Source organism: Aquarana catesbeiana, linkage group LG13, assembly GCF_042186555.1.
Source record: "Aquarana catesbeiana isolate 2022-GZ linkage group LG13, ASM4218655v1, whole genome shotgun sequence".
NCBI classification, from domain to species: Eukaryota; Metazoa; Chordata; class Amphibia; order Anura; family Ranidae; genus Aquarana; species Aquarana catesbeiana.
The window spans coordinates 231,046,301-231,067,662 of record NC_133336.1 but is presented as its reverse complement, the minus strand read 5'-3'; the positions used below and the strand labels follow the sequence as shown (position 1 = coordinate 231,067,662).

At 42.1% G+C, this 21,362-nt stretch overlaps 1 protein-coding gene across 1 annotated transcript in view; it reads left to right on the top strand.

The window, feature by feature from the left end:
- The first annotated feature begins 11,036 nt into the window (after positions 1-11,036).
- Positions 11,037-21,362, top strand: part of LOC141116704 (Fc receptor-like protein 5) — a 196,063-nt gene continuing 185,737 nt past the window's right edge. Inside the window, exons 1-3 of the mRNA XM_073609096.1 lie at positions 11,037-11,158; positions 15,323-15,426; positions 15,623-15,904. Coding sequence (XP_073465197.1) covers positions 11,037-11,158; positions 15,323-15,426; positions 15,623-15,904 — 508 coding nt within the window. The remainder of the gene's footprint in view (positions 11,159-15,322; positions 15,427-15,622; positions 15,905-21,362) is intronic.

Sequence of the window (21,362 nt, the reverse complement as noted above, 5' to 3'; positions counted from 1 at the left end):
CATACTGTTAGACAGGTTTACTTGGTTGTCTGCAGGCTGGTCGGTAAGTTAAGCTTGTTTTTTTTCCTTGGATTTATCCTTGGCTTTGTTTATAGCTAACTGTCGTTAGCCTTCCAATGCTTCTTAGTGCAATAGCCAGCTATAGATGGGGGCAAGTGGTGTACCCTTTTTGTATTTATTAGATGCCTCAGAGCAGATGGAGAGTGAAATTGCATGGGGCGGTCCAAAAAAATGTTTGCCCAGGGTCCAATCAATATTAAAGATGGCCCTGTAGTCATGGTGTATCCAGTGAGTTAAATCCAGGAATAACCCTCTGGGTTAACAAGGCAAAGAGTGAACAGTAAAATCATTTTAACTGTGCAAGAAAAGTGTAACAAGAAGGAGAAGCCTCCAGCTGGCAGAGGAAGTGGTGACGGTGGCTGGTGATGGAGGTTCTGGCAGTGAGGGGTAGCTTATCACTTAGTAGCAGTGGAAGTGATAGAGAAGATTAAAAACTTCTAAGAAACTGCCAACCTCAATGAAACTTTGTGAATCTGAAAAATGTATTGGTTGAATTAAATGAAATAAAGAAACTCTCAGTTATAAGCCAATGTTAATCTTAGCCAGAGATCTGAAAAAAAGCAATAAATAAAACTGTAACCCTTTAAATCATACTGTACACCAAATATGATGATCCATAAGTGGTCTCTGAGCTCACACTTTTAGGAAATAAAGTGATATTCATGAGATCAAGATGGGTTTTGTTTATGTTTCCTAATATTTGCTGATGTTCTGAAAATGACAGTAAAAAATGAGAGCTGTAAATCTTCATACTGAATGGACAGATATACAAATCCTTTGGCTGGAAAAACAGCTCCCATATACAGTATGTATCCCATCTGTGTATTCAGCCATTTAGCTGGAGGTCACCTTTAATGTGCAGATCAGTACAATGTGGTAAATAGAAAAGATGGTGGAAATGATATCCTCCCAGGACCCGTCTCCTGAATTTCACTCATCCACACTTGCATTACAAGACATTGTTCAATGAAACATGTACAATTAAAGAGGCCCTGTCACCAAATCAGTTGCAGGTAAAGCACAGACAGATCAAGTATTTCAAATTTGTACTTGCAATGTATTTGCCTTATATAAATTATGTTTTATTTGCTTGCTTGGTGCCTTTGAATTTGCTAAAAAATGTGACTACTCCAGAAGAGCCAATAGCCTAGCTCAGCCCCCTCCCTCATTGCACAACCTAGCCCTCTCTCTTCTGGAAGTGTCAGTTACTGTCCATGCTGGCCCATGCTCCTCCAACCTTCACCGCTCTAGAAAACCTTTTATGTAGCAGCTGGGAGCTGTGTGAAAGGAAATACAATTAAGTATTTATTTATTCTTGTCAGTATATCTCCCCCAAAAGGGTGCTTGTGTCTATTCCTATCAGTAGATCTACCCCATAGGATGTCTTGTAGGTTGTAACCTAAGTTTACAATTCTTATGGGTATATCTTCGCCAAATGTTCACCTGTTTCTATTCCTATCGGTACATCTACCCCATAGGAGTTAGTGAAGGTTGTAACATACGTTTATAATTCTTATGGGTATATCTATCCCAGAGGTGCACCTGTTTCTATTCTTATCCATTCATCTACCCCAGTAATCTAAGTTTACAATTCGTATCAGTACATATACCCCAAAGGCTTGCCTATAGGTTGTATCCTAAATGTACAATTCTTATCCTACCCCAAAACAGAACCTGCTTCTATTCTCATTGTAAAATCACCACCAATAGATTGCCCCTTGGGTGTAACCTGAGTTTACAATTCTTATTGGTACATCTACCACAGAGAAGTGCCTAATGGTGTCACCTGAGTCTACTATTCAGTGAGATAGGAATGGAATCCATACCTTGACATAATGACAACACTGTACTCCAAACAAGTGTCCTTACCATCATGTAATCCAGCTAGACCAGCAAACCTGGTTACAAGGCCAGCAGTACTCATCCTAAAATGTCATATGAGTTTTGTCTAGCATATCATATCAGATAAGGCAGAACTGAGATATTATTGGCTATCACAGATTATTCTTCTTTCTACATTCTCACAACATTGGTGTTAAGTCTGGTGAAATGTCCATAAATAACAAACATGAAGTAAGAAGACATTCATAACTTCTGCTTCTCAGAAAGATCGTCACAACTTCCAGGTCTCGGCTAACATGACTGTCTTTCTCGCCATTGTGATTCTATGTAAGTAGAAGTTTTTTATTCTTTTTTTAAGTCTTAGTATTCTATTATTTTAATTTGAGTATCAAAGTATCAGTGTCTTTCTTTTGAGACTGTGTGCAACATAAAACAACTCATTACTAGGAACGTGTTAGAGGCTCAATGTAAAGCACACTCATTATATTTGCATCTGTTGTAGACAAAGTATGATGACCCTTCTTCTTCTTCTTCTTCTCACATCGTATTCACCATCCAATGGGCACTGTATGAGCTGTCTTGTTCCATGAGAAATACTGTACATCATGTTACAATTAGTATCCATTCTCAGTAATGGTGGATTGCACATTATAGAATGGAGCTACAGAAGGCATCTAAGCAGAGCATTTCTTGACTTGTGCTGTTATTATCATTGATTGGGGGGGGCCCAAGAAAAGTTTTGCCCAGGGTCCAATCGATATTAAAGACGGCTCTGATTGTAAGCTGTGTTCATGATCTTGTCACACAGATTGGAAGGTTCACATCAATCTAGATAAGTCAGAACCAGGAATTTGTTTTTCAGAAGAGCTTTGTTTTAATTGCAAGAGTCCATGATGAAGATAGCTGGATGTTATCTCTAAGGAGAAAAATGTTGTCAAAGGTTGGGGCAATGCTAGGGTTGGGTACTGGGGTACATGTCCTGATTCTACTGCTGAGTCCCCCTTGTCTCATGTGATTAAAATATTGTCTTAAGGTATATCCTATATCCATTTAGATCTCATAATTGTATCTCCATTTGACTTATACAGCTCAGGGTGGGTAGGGGACCTGATCACTTCATGAGGAAGTTAAATGAAGGTTTCTAGTTTAGTAAAGGGGGGTCTGGTGGATAAATAGTTCAGTTCTGATGGCTGGTTAGCTGAACCTGCAAAAGGAGGAATGGGAACGGTCTGGTTGCTGATTAAAATAAGTTCATAAAAGTGGTGGTGTTGGGGGGTGGCTGGAGGCTACATAAGGCATAAAAGAAGTGTCTTGGTTAGGGGGTTATGATAGATGCATAGAAGGATCTGATGGGTAAATTAACTTGTCCAATCATTGTGTAAGGGGGTGATGAGGTGAATATAAGGGCACTTGATGGCTATGGTTACTTAACTCTCCAAACCATAGCTTGTCACATAAGGGAGAGCGTTAGTTCCGATCTTCTGGTGATCTAAGAAAATTGTGATTCTAACATTTTTGTTATAAAGAAAATGTATAATTTCTAACTCAAAATGAAAGGACGAAAAATGAAATGCATTATGTATGTTTTAATGACATGTACTGTACATAACATGTTCTAAAACGTGTATTTTGGCTTTTCAGCTTTGAACGTGCGAAAATCTGGTGAATACAGAGCTGACATTGAATAATATATCATAAACACATGAATAAACAAAAAAAAAATTAAAATTATTTATTTATTTTTTTACAATTTTGGTCTTAATGTTTTCTGAGAAAGAAGGGGTTTGGATGATTGATTATAATTTTGTTAACAGCTTAGCATTAATGCAATGGTAGAAGACAATTCAAAAAGTGCGGGTTAGCTACAATCGCACACAACCGAGATTAAATTGTCATTAAATTTACTTAAAAGTCTCACGCAAATGCTTGCTGGAAAGACCCGTAGTGCTGAGATTTGAATTTGGGTAAAACTTACATTTATCTGAAACTTCCAAAGTTAAATTTGAGTTCATTTTTAGGAATATATTTTTTTAATGCATCGAAGTGAATGGGAGGCGGTTTTTGATGGTTGCACTTCGGAGGGTTTCTAAATGAATTACTGTCACCCAAATGGAGGGAATACAGTTGGGGGAGATCTTTGCAAAGTACATGACCTGATTAGACCAGCAGAAGAACTAGTCTTAAATCATTTCTTTTTTTTTTTACGGACAAGATTTTTTTTCTTTTACAAAGATATCTCCCTGTGGCTCATGTCTTTGTATTTGGGCCTGTTAGTTTTATTTAGAAAACTGTGGTGCTACTAGTTAATGTCAAGGTCCATACCTGAGGGCTTTAGCTGTAATGTTTAGACGCCTTCCTGTGGCTTGTGTAGTCACATTTAGATCTGTTGGTGTTTAATGGCAATGCATCTATCTCCTGTCAAAGACAAGAAAAAAGACCCTTTCTTCCAATAAACACATTTAAGTATTTCGGGGCTACAACTTCTTCAGGTCAAAGCAGATTGATGAAAACACTAGACATGTGCGGTTCGTTTCATTCCAAATTAAATTCAGATGAAGTTTCAGAAATTTGGATGTATCCGAATTTCCAAATTACAATAGTACCAAATTTAAACTAATCCGAAATAACGAAAAAAAAATTCGGACGAAACTCAAATCATTTTCGAATCAATTCAGAATACTTTTCGAATTCGAAAAGTTTTCAAAACGTTTTCGAATAGTTTACAAATTCGAAAAGTTTTTGAATAGTTTCGAATAGTTTTCAAATTCGAATTCGAAAAGTTTTCGAATTAGAATAGTTTTCCAATTTCGAAAGAGAATAAAATAGAATAGAAAATAAAGGAATAGCATTGTATATGACAAATAAATAATAAATATAATAAATAATAAATAATAAATATATGACAAATTCAAAAGTGACAAGTGAGTGCTCAGTGCAAAAACAATACTAATTACTAAATACTAATACTAAGTCAAGCCACTGGCACAAAAAAGGTGGATATACAATCCTCAAACACAATACAAAGGTACAACAGTGCAGCGTTAGGAAAACTTATAATATGTGAATATCCAAAAATCAAAGATCAAAAAACAAAAAACAAAAAAAGTAGTCAAGTTAGTTAATTCCAGTTAGTGAAAAAATTGCTTGTGAATAAGCTTAGTGAATCACTTCAAACAGTTCCTTATCCAGATATGGAAGGTATCAGGACATGTAGTGACCCACAATGGAACTTAACTACTTAAGGACCGTCGTTATACGTCACTACTTTGACGTTAAATACCGGGATTATGGCATCAGCTATCTGCCATAACCCCCGGTATTTTTAAATACAGTGGACTGTCCTCTTTAGGATAAAAGTGGTCTCTGCGGTGGATTCGCCACAAGATCACTTTTATCTCAGTCTCCGCCGCTTACCAGAGCTGTCAGTAGCGGCAGAGCTGATCGGTTCTCCTCTCCCTTCACTGCCTGGATGCCGGGTGAGGGAAAGATGGCCCCCACTCGGCTCCATGGCATTAGAGGGTGGAAGCAACATCAAACGTCACTTCCACCCAATGCTTTTAAAGGGGATTTTTTTTTTAAATGAAATGTAATTTTCTTTTTTTCTTTTTTTTAGTGTAAATATGAGATCTGAGGTCTTTTTGATCCCAGATCTCACATTTAAGAGGTCCTGTCATGCTTTTTTTCTATTACAAGGGATGTTTACATTCCTTGTAATAGGAAAAAAAGTGACCCAAATTTTTTTTTTTAAAGGACAGTGTAAAAATAAAAAATAAAAAGTAAAATAAATAAGAAAAAAGAAGCCCCGTCCCGCCGAGCTCGCAACCAGAACCAAACGCATATGTAAGTCATGCCCTCATTTGAAAACGGTGATCAAACCACACATGTGAGGTATCGCCACGATCGTTAGAAAGAGAGCAGTAATTCTAGCCCTAGACCAAACTGGTAACCTGTAGGAAATTTTAAACGTCACCTATGGAGATTTTTAAGGGTAAAAGCTTGTCGCCATTCCATGAGCGGGTGCAATTTTGAAGCGTGACATGTTGGGTATCAATTTACTCAGCATAACAGTATCATTCACAATATAATGAAAAATTGGGCTAACTTTACTGTTGTCTTATTTTTTAATTTGAAAAAGTGTATTTGTTCCAAAAAAAGTGCGCTTGTAAGACCGCTGTGCAAATACGGTGTGACATAGAGTATTGCAACGACCGCCATTTTATTCTCTAGGGTGTCTGAAAATAAATATAGAATGTTTGGGGTTCTAAGTCATTTTCTAGCAAAAAAAAATTATTTTAACTTGTAAACACCGAGTCTGAAAAATAGGCCCGGTCCTTAAGTGGTTAAACCTCCTCTTTAAGGAAAAATAATCCACCACATTGTGCAATGCAGTAAAATTTCACGGTGAATAACTGCCACCGGTATACAGTGCACTCACCAGACACTGGATATAAACACGCCTTGCAAGGGTATCCTATGTCCAAACGATGATGCCCGGTAGATGTGAGTATCCTCAGTCAGCATCCAGGTGGACATGGAATCAGGAGGTGAATCCATCCTCAGTACCCCCGATGGGGTGAGTCCTGTGTAAAAAAAAGCTCACCGGGAGCCAAAGAGAAGCTAATATGGTGTAGTATTTATTGGATACCAGTAGTAGTACATGTACAAAAATGGGCAGTAAAAACAAGCATAAAAACACGCGCAAAAAACATTGCTCCTACCACGAGGCTGTGGCAATGGAAACGTCAGTGCGTAGGACTTTCACTGGCACGTTTCATGCTCAAGCACATTGTCAGATCACTTTGACACTGTTACATGATTTTAATAAAGGGTTATTTATAGTAATTCACTAGGAGTTTTCTCCATCTTCTGCAATGTTTGGAAGGACCGCCCAGTTGGAGGAAGGGTGCATTGCTGAAACCATTACCTATCACAGTCCTGTTGTTTGGGGAAATCCTGAGATTGCGTGCTGGATGGTTTTTTGTTTTGTCTGGAGTGGTTTTCATTGTTGAAAACAAAGATTTACCAACGTGTGGGGAAATCTCTGTGCCCAGGACTACAAACATTCCCATTTCTATAGAGATTGTTTTTTTCTCATACAAGATGTGTTCACCTCTCTGTGTTTTGCTGCACACTGTGCTATCTATGTGTTCTGTACGATCTTTTTTCTTCTATAGGAGGGGCCATCAAACCTGTGGTGACCTTCACACCCAACTGGGGGAATATAATATACTATGACGATGTGACTCTAACATGTGATGTGCCGTCTACTGTACCAGAGGAGCCTCGGACCTATCACTGGTACAAAGATAGGAGACCAATACCTGGAGATCAAAAGAGACTTTGTATCTTTATTTCTTTAGTAGAGCGGGACAGAGGAGATTACCAGTGCCGGACCATCGATGGTGATATCAGTGATCCCGTCTTCCTAAATGTTACCAGAAGTGAGTCACCCATCTCATCTCCATCATTACAGATTGTTGGGTGTGAATAGAACAACCTAAAGTATCATTTTATTACATTTCAGATGATGTCATCCTGCAGAGACCTCCATCTGCCATATTTGAAGGAGACCCCCTGACTCTGAGATGTCATAATTGGAGATTTTATAATGCAATAAACACAAAATTCTACAAGGATGATCAGGAAATTATATAGGATTTGTGCCCCGTGTAGAGAGGTTGCGATATCGGGTAGGGGTGTAGGGCGAGGAGAGGGGTTGGGGGAGAGAGTTGTGTATGTGTATCACTCTTAGTCAGGGGCAGACTGTGGACAAAGGTACGGAAATGTGCCCGTGTGTGTGGGCTATCTTTTCCGGTGAATAGCGAGAGCCTGCTCGCTAGTTCGCGGGGAGTATAAACCTGTTGTCAGGTATACCCGGAGTGGGTCAGTGGCGCGAGGACAGGTCAGATATATGTGTATCTATCAAGGTTTGTGAGGTGGAACGCCACTGAGTGGGGGAGTAGCTGAAGTCGGTGGTAAGAGGTGAGGTTCGAATAGGAGGTGCTGCCTGCTAGACAGAGAGGGACGTGTTATGAGCAAGATGAGGAGGTCTACGAGGCTATCAGACTAGTGTTGAGGTGTGGTCTGGAAGCCTCGGGGTGAGATGATTGGTTTATATGTTGCAGGTTAGAGAGTGGGTGATGTTGAAATGGTGTGAGGTAATGTATGTATGTGGTGGAGGATTCAGTTTGGATTTGGAGTGAATTCTGTGTGACCCGTCAGTGAACTTGTGCGGTGTAGGAGTCAATTCGGGGCCTCCTATAGGCCTCTTTATAACCCAACAGTAAGATTGCAGACCTTTTAGAGCGTTTAACAACAGGATGTAATAAAAAGTCTGAAATAACTCTTAACAACATCTAGGGACTAATGGGCTATGCGAAACATAACTCAACAAATTGGTAACTTATGAAAGATTTGCGCTTGTTGTTGTCCTACCAAATAGGGCTTGATATAGGTATTCCTCTTAATCCTGAGGTAGGTGAGTAAAGGTCCTGTGTCCTGTTCTGCGGTGGATCAAAAAGCGGTTAGGGAATCTGAGGTTGAGTAGGCCTATTTTCCCTTTGGTTATTGGGGAAGAAGGCACTGGAGCGAGAACTTTGATGTGGGAGGGTGGGAGAGCCACCTACTAAGCACAGCAGGCTCTTCAAGGGAGTTGTTCCTCGCAATTTGAGCAGTCAGGGGGCAGCTGGGGTATCTATCCGCTAACCGGTCATTTTGGCTTTAGCTGGCATATGGGAATACAGTATGTGGCATGGATTTGTGTCGGTGGCTTCATGTTGTAATATCTACCTACCATTTCAATCTCTACCATCAGAGTGTGTGCATAGACTCTCTTTTTTTAAAGCGAGAGAGGCTGTTGGGGGGCCGCTCTGTCAAAATAAAAAAAAATTTTTCTCCTCCCATCCTTTTGCAGGGGGAAGAGAAAGAGGGGAGCTCGATTCTACTGGGGTGCGCTCTGTGTAGTGGAATTGGTCTGCACGTCAGCCACCCATAAAGAGTGTTAACATGGGGTGGCGTACCCCAGTATAATTGGGAGGTTTCTAAATGCAGTTAGAGACATAGGGGGAGATTTAATGCTATCGTAAGGGTGTAGTCCCAGTTGCGTGTAATTGGCGCAGCGGAGGATATGTGTGTTGTGTACCCCACATTGCAGCCCCCGTCGTGCGGAAATATAGATGTATTGAGGTAGTCACATATCTGTAGATTAGGGTATACTTTAAATTTGAGCTTGAAGCTAGTAACCCCTACGTCCAATCCATAAGCATGCATTGATTGAACCATACAGTATCACAGACGGCGGTGGAGATGACGACCCGCAGGGGCCAAACCTCCCTGACTATGGCCCAGGGGGTGGCTGTGTATGATTAGGGGTTAGGATGGATGCCTCGTTTAGGTGTGTAGACATTCATGTCAAGAGAATTTTTGCGTGAGGACAGGTAATGACATCCGGTCATTACATGCAATATCAGAAATGTGTGTCTGTCTACAGACACTGTTACATCCTGAATCAGGGTTTTGAGGTATTGTGTAAGAACGCCTTGTATGCCTGCGGATCTCCATCTCCACCACCACCCACCATGCAGTGCTTGATCATTAGAAAGAGAAAAAAAAAACAAAAAAAAAAAACAAATTTTGACTGGAAAAAAAAAAAAGTACCGTTAAATAAAAACTTACAATAGTGACCCCTTCCTTCACCCTTGAGGAGGGGTGGGTAGGGGGTAAGAATAAGGAAGGATACGTGTTAAGCACATAGGATTCTATGGCGATTGGCCCGTGAAGTGTAAGGGGGTATGTCTGTTATTTTTTAGTGTTCAGTAGCTCCTGTGGAAAGAACATCAATGAAGCATGTTGATCTCCTGTGTATGGTATCAGTTCATCGATCTGTATCCTGCTCCATGTGGAAGGTCTTACTTTCAAGGACTTGTGGCTCTTCATGCTGTGTAGTATGCAGAGGTGAAATTCGAGTACGAAGGGAGGCCATGTTAACAGTCTGTAGGATGGGCGAGCGAGTTCAGTAGCCAGGAGGACCTTTGAAGAGAGTAGGAGAAACAGGTAGGATTGCGGGGAAACTGAGAGTTAGGTCAGACGGGTAATGCAGAAGCATTGCCGTTCAGCGGTCTCGTCGTGCTCTTCTGGATTGCGGGGTTTTCGATGGGCTGGAGCCCTGGTTCGATCCTGGCGCTGGATGATGCTGTCGGGATTCAGACGGGGAGCGTTGTCTCCTATAGCGGTGCGTTTGGGTTTCCATGGGTTCACTGTTAGGAGGGGTGTTTCTTGAGGCTGGAGGACGAAATTCCGCGTACCACTCGGGCACTTCTGTGAAGGGTATGTCCAGGGTTTCGCAAAAATACCTCAGGTCTTCAGGCACTCTGAGGAGTGCGGAGCGGCCTTGTGACGAAGCTGACAGGCAGAAGGGGAACTTCCATCTGTATGGAATCCCCTTGGTGCGCAGGACTGCCAGAAGGTGGCGCAATACTCTTCGGCGTTGCAGTGTTATGGTAGAGAGGTCTTGGAATAGGCGAATGTCCGCCCCATCATGTGATATCTGAGGAGTAGTGCGGGCCTTTCTCAGAATCTCCTCTTTCAGCTGGTAATCAATAATATTGCAAATCACATCCCTAGGTGGGTCCGATTCTCTGCCCCGTGGACGCAGGGCGCGGTGAATTTGTTCCATCCCTATAGGAGTTGTGGGGGGTTTTTCCAATAGGTTGTTGAATAAACAGGTCACTTCTATGAGTAGCCGGTCCGCCTCGATCGTTTCTGGTAGGCCGCGTACACGGAGATTGTGGCGCCTGCCGCGGTTGTCCAAGTCTTCGATGTGGCGGTTGAGGTCTCTGAGCTGCAGGGTGTGGGTGTCTAAGACCAGGCAGGTACGGCGCAACACAGTTGAGTGGGTTGTGGTAGTCTTTTCCACATCTTGAACCCTGCCTGCTATCGATTGTATATCGATCCTGAGGTCTGTAATTGCGGCTGTTAGTGCCGCCGTGAGGGTGTTTTTGATGTCAGCTGCCACTGAATGGAGATCGTGCAGGCTAGGATGTGAGTGCGGTGTGAGGATTACCGCGCCATTGTCTGGTGAGGAGTCGGTTCCTGCCGTCCGGCCTGAAGACTGAGGGGGGCCTCGTGTGGGCGCCATGTTGCCGGATTGTGACCGGAACATTTTGGGGATATTTTGGCTGATCCTGCCTGTTAAATCTCGGGGAGATCTGGAGCGAGATGCAGAAGAGCTGCGGGAAGAGGTCCCCATGATTCTCAAGTGAGAAGGCAAGTGATGTACCTCCGTTGTAGGCAGATTATCCTCTCTGTCAGCAGGAGCGGAGAATTCAAGCTGCCATCTTCTCCCGAGGTCAGGCCATGCCCTCTAGAAATATTAGTAGATCCAGAGGAAGGTGAACTCCACAAAAATATGATCTTTGAAGTGACTCTGTTGCAGAAATAAAAAGAAGAAATTTCAAGTGGTCGTAAACCGCTGGGTGTGTTTTTTTAACATTTTTTTTATACCTGAAAGGCAATGTAATAATGTGCTAGTATGCATCACATACTAGCACATTATGTGAAACTTACCTTAAAACAAAGCCTTCCAGCAGCATTGCCATCGCTGAAGGCGCTTCCATCTTCACCCATCTTCCTTCCGGGTTCACAGACTCCGGCTGTGTGAGTGGCTGGAGCTGCAATTACATCACTCCCGTACATGTGCGTGGGATCTGAAGTTTATGGCACCGGACTCTGAAGGAACGGCACGGGTATGTCACCGGCTGCATGTAAAGTAATTATCTCCTAAATGGTGCACATTGAGGAGATAGTTACAGTAACTATAGGTAATCTTTATTATAGTCGCACCTATAGGTAAATCTCATGTATGGGAGTTTTCTCCCACTTTAATGTGGTTCTAAAGACTGAAGATATTTTGTCTTATTGCATCTGCTTGCATTAAGGTAAAAGAACGTTCCCTTCTGTGCTTCCCCCAAACACTTACCTGTCACCTCTCTCTATCCAGCACTGACCCCACCAGCAGTCCTCTCTCCTCTCTTCCTCCAATCACAGGACACAGAGGCAGCCATTGTTTCCATTGCAGCCAATCAAATTCTGTGAGGAGGGAGTGGGGGTGTGTCTATGGACAGTGGTGGTGTAATCACATGAACCCCTCCATAGTACACAGCTTGTTATGGGGGGACTCAGAAGGGAGGAGGAGCTGAGAGCGCCAGCAGGGGACCCCAGAAGAGGAGGAGAGAGATTATTACAGATCAGGTAAGTATAACATGCTTATTATTTAATAAAAAAAATGAAGCTTTGGAATCACTTTAATTTTCACCCATATCACCCCTCATTTCTTGAATCTTCACTCTATTGTAGAGCAAAGCAAAATCTTCCCATCCAACATACAGTACTCCCGATTGTGTTATGCCGCGTACACACGACCGGACTTTACTTCAGAATAGACTCCGACGGTCTTTCCAACGGAGTTCCGATGGAGTTTCATTGAAATGGACTTGCCTACACACGATCACACCAAAGTCCATTCGTTTAGAACGCGATGACATACGACGGGACTAGAAAAAGGAAGTTCAATAGCCAGTAGCCAATAGCTGCCCTTGCGTTGTTTTTGGTCCATCGGACTAGCATACAGACGAACGGTTTTCCCCATAGGAATTGAGTCCGTCGGAAAGATTTGAAACATGTTCTATTTCTAGATCTGTCATAATTTTAAAAAGAAAAAGTCAGATGAAGCCTAAATCCTCCTCCAGAAATCCCCATTCCTAGCGTAAATCCTCCCCCCAAATTCCCCCTACTAGTGTGATTTCTCCCCCTAAATCCCCTTTTCTAGCACAAATCCTCTCCCCCAACCCCCCTCCTAGTACAAATCCTCTCCTCTCCCCCAAACCCCCCTCCTAGTACAAATCCTCTCCCCCAAATCCCCCTCCTAGCACAAATCTTCTTCCCAAAATACCCCCTCCTAGCTTAAATCCTCCCCCAAAATCCCCACTCCTAACTTAACCCCCCCAAATCCCCCTTCCTAGTAGAAATCCTTTTCCCCAAATCCCCCCTCCTAGCATACATCCTCTCACCAAAATACCCCCTCCTAACTTAAATCCTCCCCACAAATCCCCACTCCTAACTCAAATCCTCCCCCCAAATCCCCCTCCTAGCACTAATCTTCTCCCCAAAATACCTATTTTTTCATCATGCACATGTCATTTCTCCCCCTGAAACCCCCCTCCTAGAACAAATCCTCTCTCCCTCAAATACCCCCTCCTAGCTTAAATCCTCCCCCTAAATCCCCACTCCTAGTGTAGGTTCTCCCCCAAATCCCAACTACTAGTACAAATCCTATCCCCCAAATCCCCACTACTAGTACAAATCCTATCCCCCAAATTCCCACTACTAGCACAAATCCTCTCCCCAAAATACCTCCTCCTAGCACAAATCCTCTCCCCAAAATACCTCCTCCTAGCTTAAATTCTCCCCCCCAAATCCCCACTCCAAGTGTAAATTCCACGTATTATGAATAGAATGGTGGGGGGTGGTGGAGGGTTGTAGTTGGGTTTACCAGGAGCTCCACTGGTCCGTTGCCTTCTCCTGACTGTAGGTGTTCTGTCAGATGAGCAAACCTGGTATCGGTGGACGTATGCACAGCTGATGGAACATCACTTCCGTTACCTAATCTGGTGGGTCGCCGATTCTGACGGAGCACCAGCATGATTATTATTATTATTATACTGGATTTATACCGCGCCAACAGTTTGTATTCTCAAATCTGCCAATATCCAATGTGTGATGATCCATGTTGTGAAGGGTGGTGTTACTCTACTGCCCTGTAAACACGGTCAGACTTTCCGATGGAATATGTCCGATCGCAGCTTGTTGTCGGAAATTCTGACCGTGTGTGGGCTCCATTGGACTTTTTTCATCGGAATTTCCGACACACAAAGTTTGAGAGCATGCTATAAAATTTTCCGACAACAAAATCCAATCCTTTAAATTCCGATCGTGTGTAGACAAATCCAACAGACGAAGTTCCACGCATGCTCAGAATAAATTAAGAGATGAAAGCTATTGGCTATTGCCCCATTTATAGTCCCAACGTACGTGTTTTATGTCACTGCGTTCAGAACGATCGGATTTTCCGACAACTTTGTGCGACCATGTGTATGCAAGACAAGTTTTAGCCAACATTCGTCGGAAAAAAAGGAAGGATTTTGTTGTTGGAATGTCCGATCAATGTCCGACCGTGTGTACAGGGCATTACTGTCCATGTACAGCTGTGATAAACTAATGCCGCGTACACACGGTCGGACTTTTTGTCTACAAAAGTCCGAAAGCCTGTCCGACAGACTTTCGACAGACTTTTGGCGGACTTTTGGCGGACTTGCGGCGGACTTGCGGCAGACTTTCTTACGAACGGACTTGCCTACATACGATCACACAAAAGTCAGACGGATTCGTACGTGATGACGTACACCGGACTAAAATAAGGAAGTTGATAGCCAGTAGCCAATAGCCCCTAGCGTGGGTTTTTGTCCGTCGGACTAGCACACAGACGAGCGGATTTCTGGGTCCGGCGTAGTTACGACGTAAAGATTTGAAGCATGTTTCAAATCTAAAGTCCGTCAGATTTGAGGCTGGAAAAGTCTGCTGAAAGTCCGCTGAAAGTCCTGGGAAGCCCACACACGATCGGATTGTCAGCCAGGTTTAGTCCGTCAGCGTCCGTTGGACTTTTGTAGACGAAAAGTCCGACTGTGTGTACGCGGCATTACTTTTTTTATTTTGGCCTTGTTCATTTTAGAAGCTGCATATGGCAGTTGTGAGCTGCAATTTAGTCTCTGAACTACAGAGACCTTCAAATCCTTCTCTATCATTATTGGAAGCTCTCCCAGCATTTACTCAGGTCTTCTGGTATCAGAAGAAAATACCCAAGCACTCAGATCTGCCAATATCCAATGTGTGATGAGCCATGTTGTGAAGGGTCCATGTACAGCTGTGATAGATCCGGACACTTACTTTTTTAGTTTGGTCTTAAAACCTGATAAAGCCTGAAAAAAATCTAAACATTCCTGCTTAGAGGAACCTGTCACCATATCTTGTGAAGTGATGTGTAGTGTATATGTGTGCCAAGACTTCCATTCAGCTCTGGAGGTCTGAATATTGGATGTGGTGCTAGTTCCAGGGCACAGTAGACCTGTACAGCCTCCCATAGAGACACACCTGTCCCGGAACCATCACCACTTCCAGCAGCGAGGCTGGGGACCCTCCAGTAGTGGATGAGATGGTCAAATTTGTACGAGTACAGCCGTGCTATCACTAAAAATATTGACCTTTTCACTTCTCGATGGCAATAAAAAAAAGGAACATATGACAATGACTGGATGTTGATTATGGACTGCTAAGTCCTAATACTTTATAAAGAGGGACTTCCTTGCAGCACCGGAGCCCTGAGCCCAGTTATCATTCAGTACACTGAAGTTTGGATTATTGTGTTGGATTCCTCCAGTTTCTCTGTTTACCACTCGCCATCCAGATATACAGGTAGAATAATTGACTTGTGACAAAGCTGACCATACTGGATTCTCTATTACTGTGTATTACTGTAATGGGTACAATGGCTCCACCTAGCCAAACGCTGATATAAATTGTCTACTGCACAGTATTCTGTGATTGTCAACATTTAGAGAATATTTAATGTATTCTCATCATTTGTCACCATCGTCCGTTCCTCTTCCAGAGCTCTTCTCTCCCCCGGAAATAAAAGTGACCCCGTCCAGGGTAATAGAAGGAGATGAGATGACGGTGAGATGTGACACCAGACTGGATCCGCTCAGAGGCGGCACAGAGCTGTACTTTGCCTTCTACAGAGATGGACGGACTGTGCGGGGATACAATGTATCTGATACATACAGAGTGCGGTCATCTCAGCTGGAGGATTCTGGGAATTATACCTGTGAAGTGAGGAGGAGATCTGGCTCTGTGAGGACGATGAGTGATGGGCTCTATATACAGATATATGGTGAGAATATGAAATTGAGTCACTATTAGTTATGTCCAATTGTAGATTACTATCAGACATTCATACTGTTTTGGGTTCTATATCCAGATACATGGTGAGCATGTAGGCGCATGCCAATTGTATTAATGGTGCATTGTATGTATAATATGTTGCTGGTATTGTGGGGGGTGATTGATGTGGTGTGTCTGTTTGGCCTGTTACAGTTCCTGTACCCGGGGTATTTGTGTGTAGGAGGGGTTTTGTAGGGACTTCCTTCAAAGTTGGTCTTGGAATAGAGAGGGACCTACACAGAGTAATGTAGTTCTATACTGAAGCAGGTCACCCCTTGGCAGGACCATGAATGGGACTGTAGTGAGAGAATCACCATTAGATGGGAACTATCAAGGCAAAGGTATGAGACACCTCAGCATAGTCCTAAAGACTCTACCATATGTTATAGAGCAGGGATATGCAATTAGCAGACCTCCAGCTGTTGCAAAACTACAAGTCCCATCATGCCTCTGGGTGTCATGCTTTTGGCTGTCAGAGTCTTGCAATGCCTCATGTGATTTGTAGTTGTAAAAACAGCTGGAGGTCCGCTAATTGCATATCCCTGTTATAGAGGAACTCCGTACTTCATCACCCTCTTGCACTGCCATGTGACTGCTGGACCTGTCTGTACAAATGGAAGTTGTAATGTCAGTAAACTGAATTACTGGTTTAGTAAATGGACTTGTTGTCTGATCATTGGGAATGACAAAGTGAAATCCATCAGTATATGGGAACATGGAATGAAGGAAAACATCTTGTGGTAATCTTCTGGGAAATGGAGAGTGTTAAGTAGTTAAGGAAGGAGAAGCAGCCAGTTTGGGAGGGGAGATGGTGATGTGACCAGTGATGGAGGACCTGTTGGAGTGATGGATTGGTGGCTATATGGTCTACTTGTCTCAGTGGCAGGGACCCCAGTTTGAGCAAGGAGGAGATGGTGGTGACCAGTGATGGAGGTCCTGTCGGAGTGGTGGATTGGTGGCTGTATGGTCTGTATGGACTTATCTCAGCGACAGGGAGCCCAGGTTAGGGTCAGCTTTGTAGCAGAGCTTTCCAATAGACTGGGCCTGGACCACGAGTGTGTGAGGTCCCCCCAATTTTTGTAGCAGTCTCCCCCTTGCCTTGGGGCTGAACAAGAGTAAGATGTAATAGACATGGGCAATTCATTTTGTTATAAAATGAAATTTGGACAACATTTTCATTATTCAGAGATTTGGATGTATCCAAATTTCCGAATACCAATAGTGACAAATTTCAATGAATCCAAAATAAATTATAATGAAACAGTTTATCCAAATTTTTAAATGCTATTAAATTGAAAATAAATTTGAATTTGAAAATTAATTTGAATTAAAAAATAATTTGAATTTGACATGGAAACATATTGCATTAGATATAGTACAGTATAAAAGTGAAATGAGATGATGATTCCTACTTATGCTGCCTTATAAAATTGAATAGAACAGAAGAAAAAGGAATAGAATAAAATAGAATTGAAAAGAATCACACAGAATACAGCATAAAAGAATAGAATAGAAGAAAACACAATAGAATAGAATAGAAAATAAAATAATAGAATAGAATAACATCTAAAATAATAGAAAATAAAATTATAGAATAGAATAAAACAGAATAGAAAATAATAGAATAGAACAGAACAGAATAGAAAAGAAAACAAACAAACAAAAAAAAGGAATAGCGTAGAATAGCACAGAATAGAATAGAAAATAAAAGAATATAGTAGAATAGAATATATTCTATTCTATTCTGTTTTAATCTATTCATTCTTTTCTATTTTCTAATTTCTATTTAATTTCTTAATTTCTATTCTATCTTGGTTTATTCTTTTCTACTCTCATGGTTATGCAATAGAGTTTCTTTGTCAGCTCACCTGTCTCCATGTATTCCTCTCTAGAGACCAGCTGCCTCTCACCTGACTGCTTTTGTAATCTCTCCTCTAAGCATGGCCCCACCCCAGGCCCTATCAGGAAACCCTATATTAACCTGTGCACTGCAAGCCAGCAGTGCTGATTAACCATTGTGTGTTAGCCTCCGTGTGTACTTGCTGTGTTTCCTACATCTGATTCCTGTTACCGACTTTGGCCTGTTCTTAACGATTCCTGTCTGCTTGTGACCCTGACCTTTGGCGTGTCCCCGACCATCCCTGTTTGCCTGTGACCCTGAACCTTGGCGTGTACTCTGTTGTCCTTGTCTGCTTGTGGCCCCAACCTTGGCTTGTCCCTTACTTCCTTGTTGTTCCAGCCTGCTGCCTCCTTCCTCTTCTCCTGTAGTCTACCGTGAGCGTGAGCTGTGAGACCCTGGGGGCCGCGACTGGAGCCAGACTGCGACGTAGTCCATCATTACCACTAAAGGCTCTGTTGAACACCTGCTGGCTCTTAGACTCCGCGCCCTGGGGAATCTATGCTCTAGCTCCCAGTGGGATCTGTGTCAGTGATCCAGTAGACCTGCTTCCTGAACCTCCCAGGGTTCAATCCGCAGCAGTCAGTCCTAGGGTCCACTACCTAGTGGTGCACTTCTGACTCCCACAGAGTGCATCTGTCACCTAGCCTCAAGGTGACCTGACAATTGTATTCTTTAAATTATAGTCTATTCTATTTTCTATTCTATTTGTTTATTTTATTTTCCTTAAAGCAGCCTAAATAGGAATCATCATCTTAAGTGGAGTTCCACTCAAAAATGGAACTTCCGCTTATCTGCTCCCCCCCCTCCTCCAGTGGCACATATGGCACCTTTCAGGAGAGAGGGGGGAATGAGTACTTATTTTTGACAGGTACCCTTCCATACTTCCAGGAGGTGTCCCTCCGAAGTTTGTCCTCCCTCCTTCTTCCTCCACTTCCGGGCCAGTTAGAAAATGCAGCGTGCTTCGTGCATGAGCAGTAGGGAACCGGCTGTGAAGCCAAAAGGCTTCACTGCCGGTTTCCCTTATGATGAATGGCAGTGGCAGCACCCAACAGCCGATCCGAAAATCATCTAAAAGTCAGCAGCTACAGTATTTGTATACAGCATTTGTAGCTGCTGACTTATGTTTTTTTTCTCAGGCGGAACTCCTCTTTATTTCACTTTTATACCTTACTGTATATATTGCATGTTTCCATTTCAAAATCAAATTAATGTTAATTTCAACATAACGAATATGACGCAATGAAATTATTAACCTAAACAAATCCAATATGAAGCAAAATTTATTTTTCCGTCCTGCACATCTCTAAAGTGTAACGTGTTGAAGATCTGGTGGAAGAAAATCAATGTATAATGCGATTTCCCTCAAAAAATATTTGTAGTCAGTGCTGGGACCATTGTCACTGGCTGGTGGAAAGGCGTTATCCATCCGTTGTGGGGCCTGGTGTAGTACTTAGACCTCCGGCCACTTGGGGTGCTATCTCACACATGAAAGCAGATCTCCAGGGGTGGGCAGGAGGGGAAGCTGCCTGGGGCGCAATGGTTTATTGCAGGAATGTGGGTGCCCAGACCCTAACCCTACGGGAAGGGGGGGCACAGTTTGGAATCTTTGCCCTGGGCACTGGATGGCCTTGTCCTAGCCCTGCATGTCATTCCCCACCTCCACCAACAAGTGTGTGAAATTACCTTATCATTAGTTGTGTCCATTCACACCTTTGTACATTTATACTCTTTGTACTTTTTCATCCCTTGACATCTTACTGACTAATCATTGTCATGATCTCCTTTTCCAGAGCTCCCAGAGTGTGAGGAAGATGAAGACTATCCCTTATTCTCTTTCTCTTAGTTTTTTTTCCCTTCCCTTATTCTTTCTTCCCTTCTCTTAGTCTTTCTTCCCTTCCCTTACTCTCTTATGCCCTGTACACACGATCGGACATTGATCGGACATTCCGACAACAAAATCCACATTTTTTTCCAACGGATGTTGGCTCAAACTTGTCTTGCATACACACGGTCGCACAAAGTTGTCAGAAAATCTGATCGTTCTGAACGCGGTGACGTAAAACACGTACGTTGGGACTATAAATGGGGCAATAGCCAATAGCTTTCGTCTCTTAATTTATTCTGAGCATGCGTGGCACTTTGTCCGTCGGATTTGTCTACACACGATCGGAATTTAAAGGATCGGATTTTGTTGTTGGAAAATTTCATAGCCTGCTCTCAAACTTTGTGTGTCGGAAATTCCGATGGAAAAAGTCTGATGGAGTCCACACACGGTCGGAATTTCCAACAACAAGCTCTGATCGCACATATTCCGTCGGAATATTAGTTAGTCATTCTCCCCTTCCCTTATTCTCCCTCTTCTAGCTTTCTCTAGAGATCTATGTCAGGACCTGGGCTCACACCTGGGACCTCTTCTCGCTGAGCGATTGGGGATGCTTGACAGCTCCCTGCCTGATCTATTGGACAATCCTGCCTGATCCATTGGAAAATCCTGCCTTGTGTCTTGATTGCTGTTGAACCTTGAACTCTGTGCTTCTACCATGAACTTTCTATATAAGCCCTGCCTCTGCACAAAGCCCTACAAATGGCCAGAATGACAAGATTTGCCTCCCATCCATAGACCAAGTTTGAGAAATTCGAGCAAGATTTATGAACTGTTTGAGAACTGAACCCAAGCTGATTTGCTCATCACTTATTAGTTTATACTGAAGTAATAACCATACAAGGGGTAAGGTTTGTAAGGGGATGTCATGACAATAAGGGCCTTCTTCTTCTCCATAGACATGTACAATTAGTTTAGTTCCGAATTTGTTTTTTACAGAGTTTCGACAAATTTGTTAATTCAGAAACATCAGAATTAACGAAAACCCCTTTTACGAAAATTTGAAAATTTGCAACTTTGTAATTTTCGAAAATTCAGAAGTTCGCAAATTCAGAATTCAAAAATCCGAAAAAACAAAAAAACTAAAATTTTAAAGTCTGAAATAATAACTAACTAATAATAACTTAACTATTACTAACTATTAAATTATAGGTATTGGAATTTCCTTTCAAATTTGGCTGTTAGTGAACGAATGCGAATTTATCCAAAGTTACGAATTATCCGAAATAACGAAAGCCGTATCTAAACGAATGCAATGTAACAAATCAATAATAATAAATAATAATAATAAAAACTTTTTATTATTATTATTATTTATTATTAATTTTTACCGTTCCATTTGTTTAGATGCGGCATTCGTAACTTCGGATACATTTGTATTCATTACGTTCACTAACAACCAAATTTTTAAGGAAATTCCAATATCTATAATTTAATAGCTAATTATTATTAGTTAGTTAGTTAGTTATTCTTTTACATTTTCAGATTTTCTTATTTTTGAGTTTACAAATTTTCTAATTTGCGAATTTACAAATTTACGAATTTAGGAATTGTGATCATAATGCATTACCCCCCCCCCCCCCCCCCAAAAAAATGAATGAAATGAAAATGAACAAATTTTTCGGC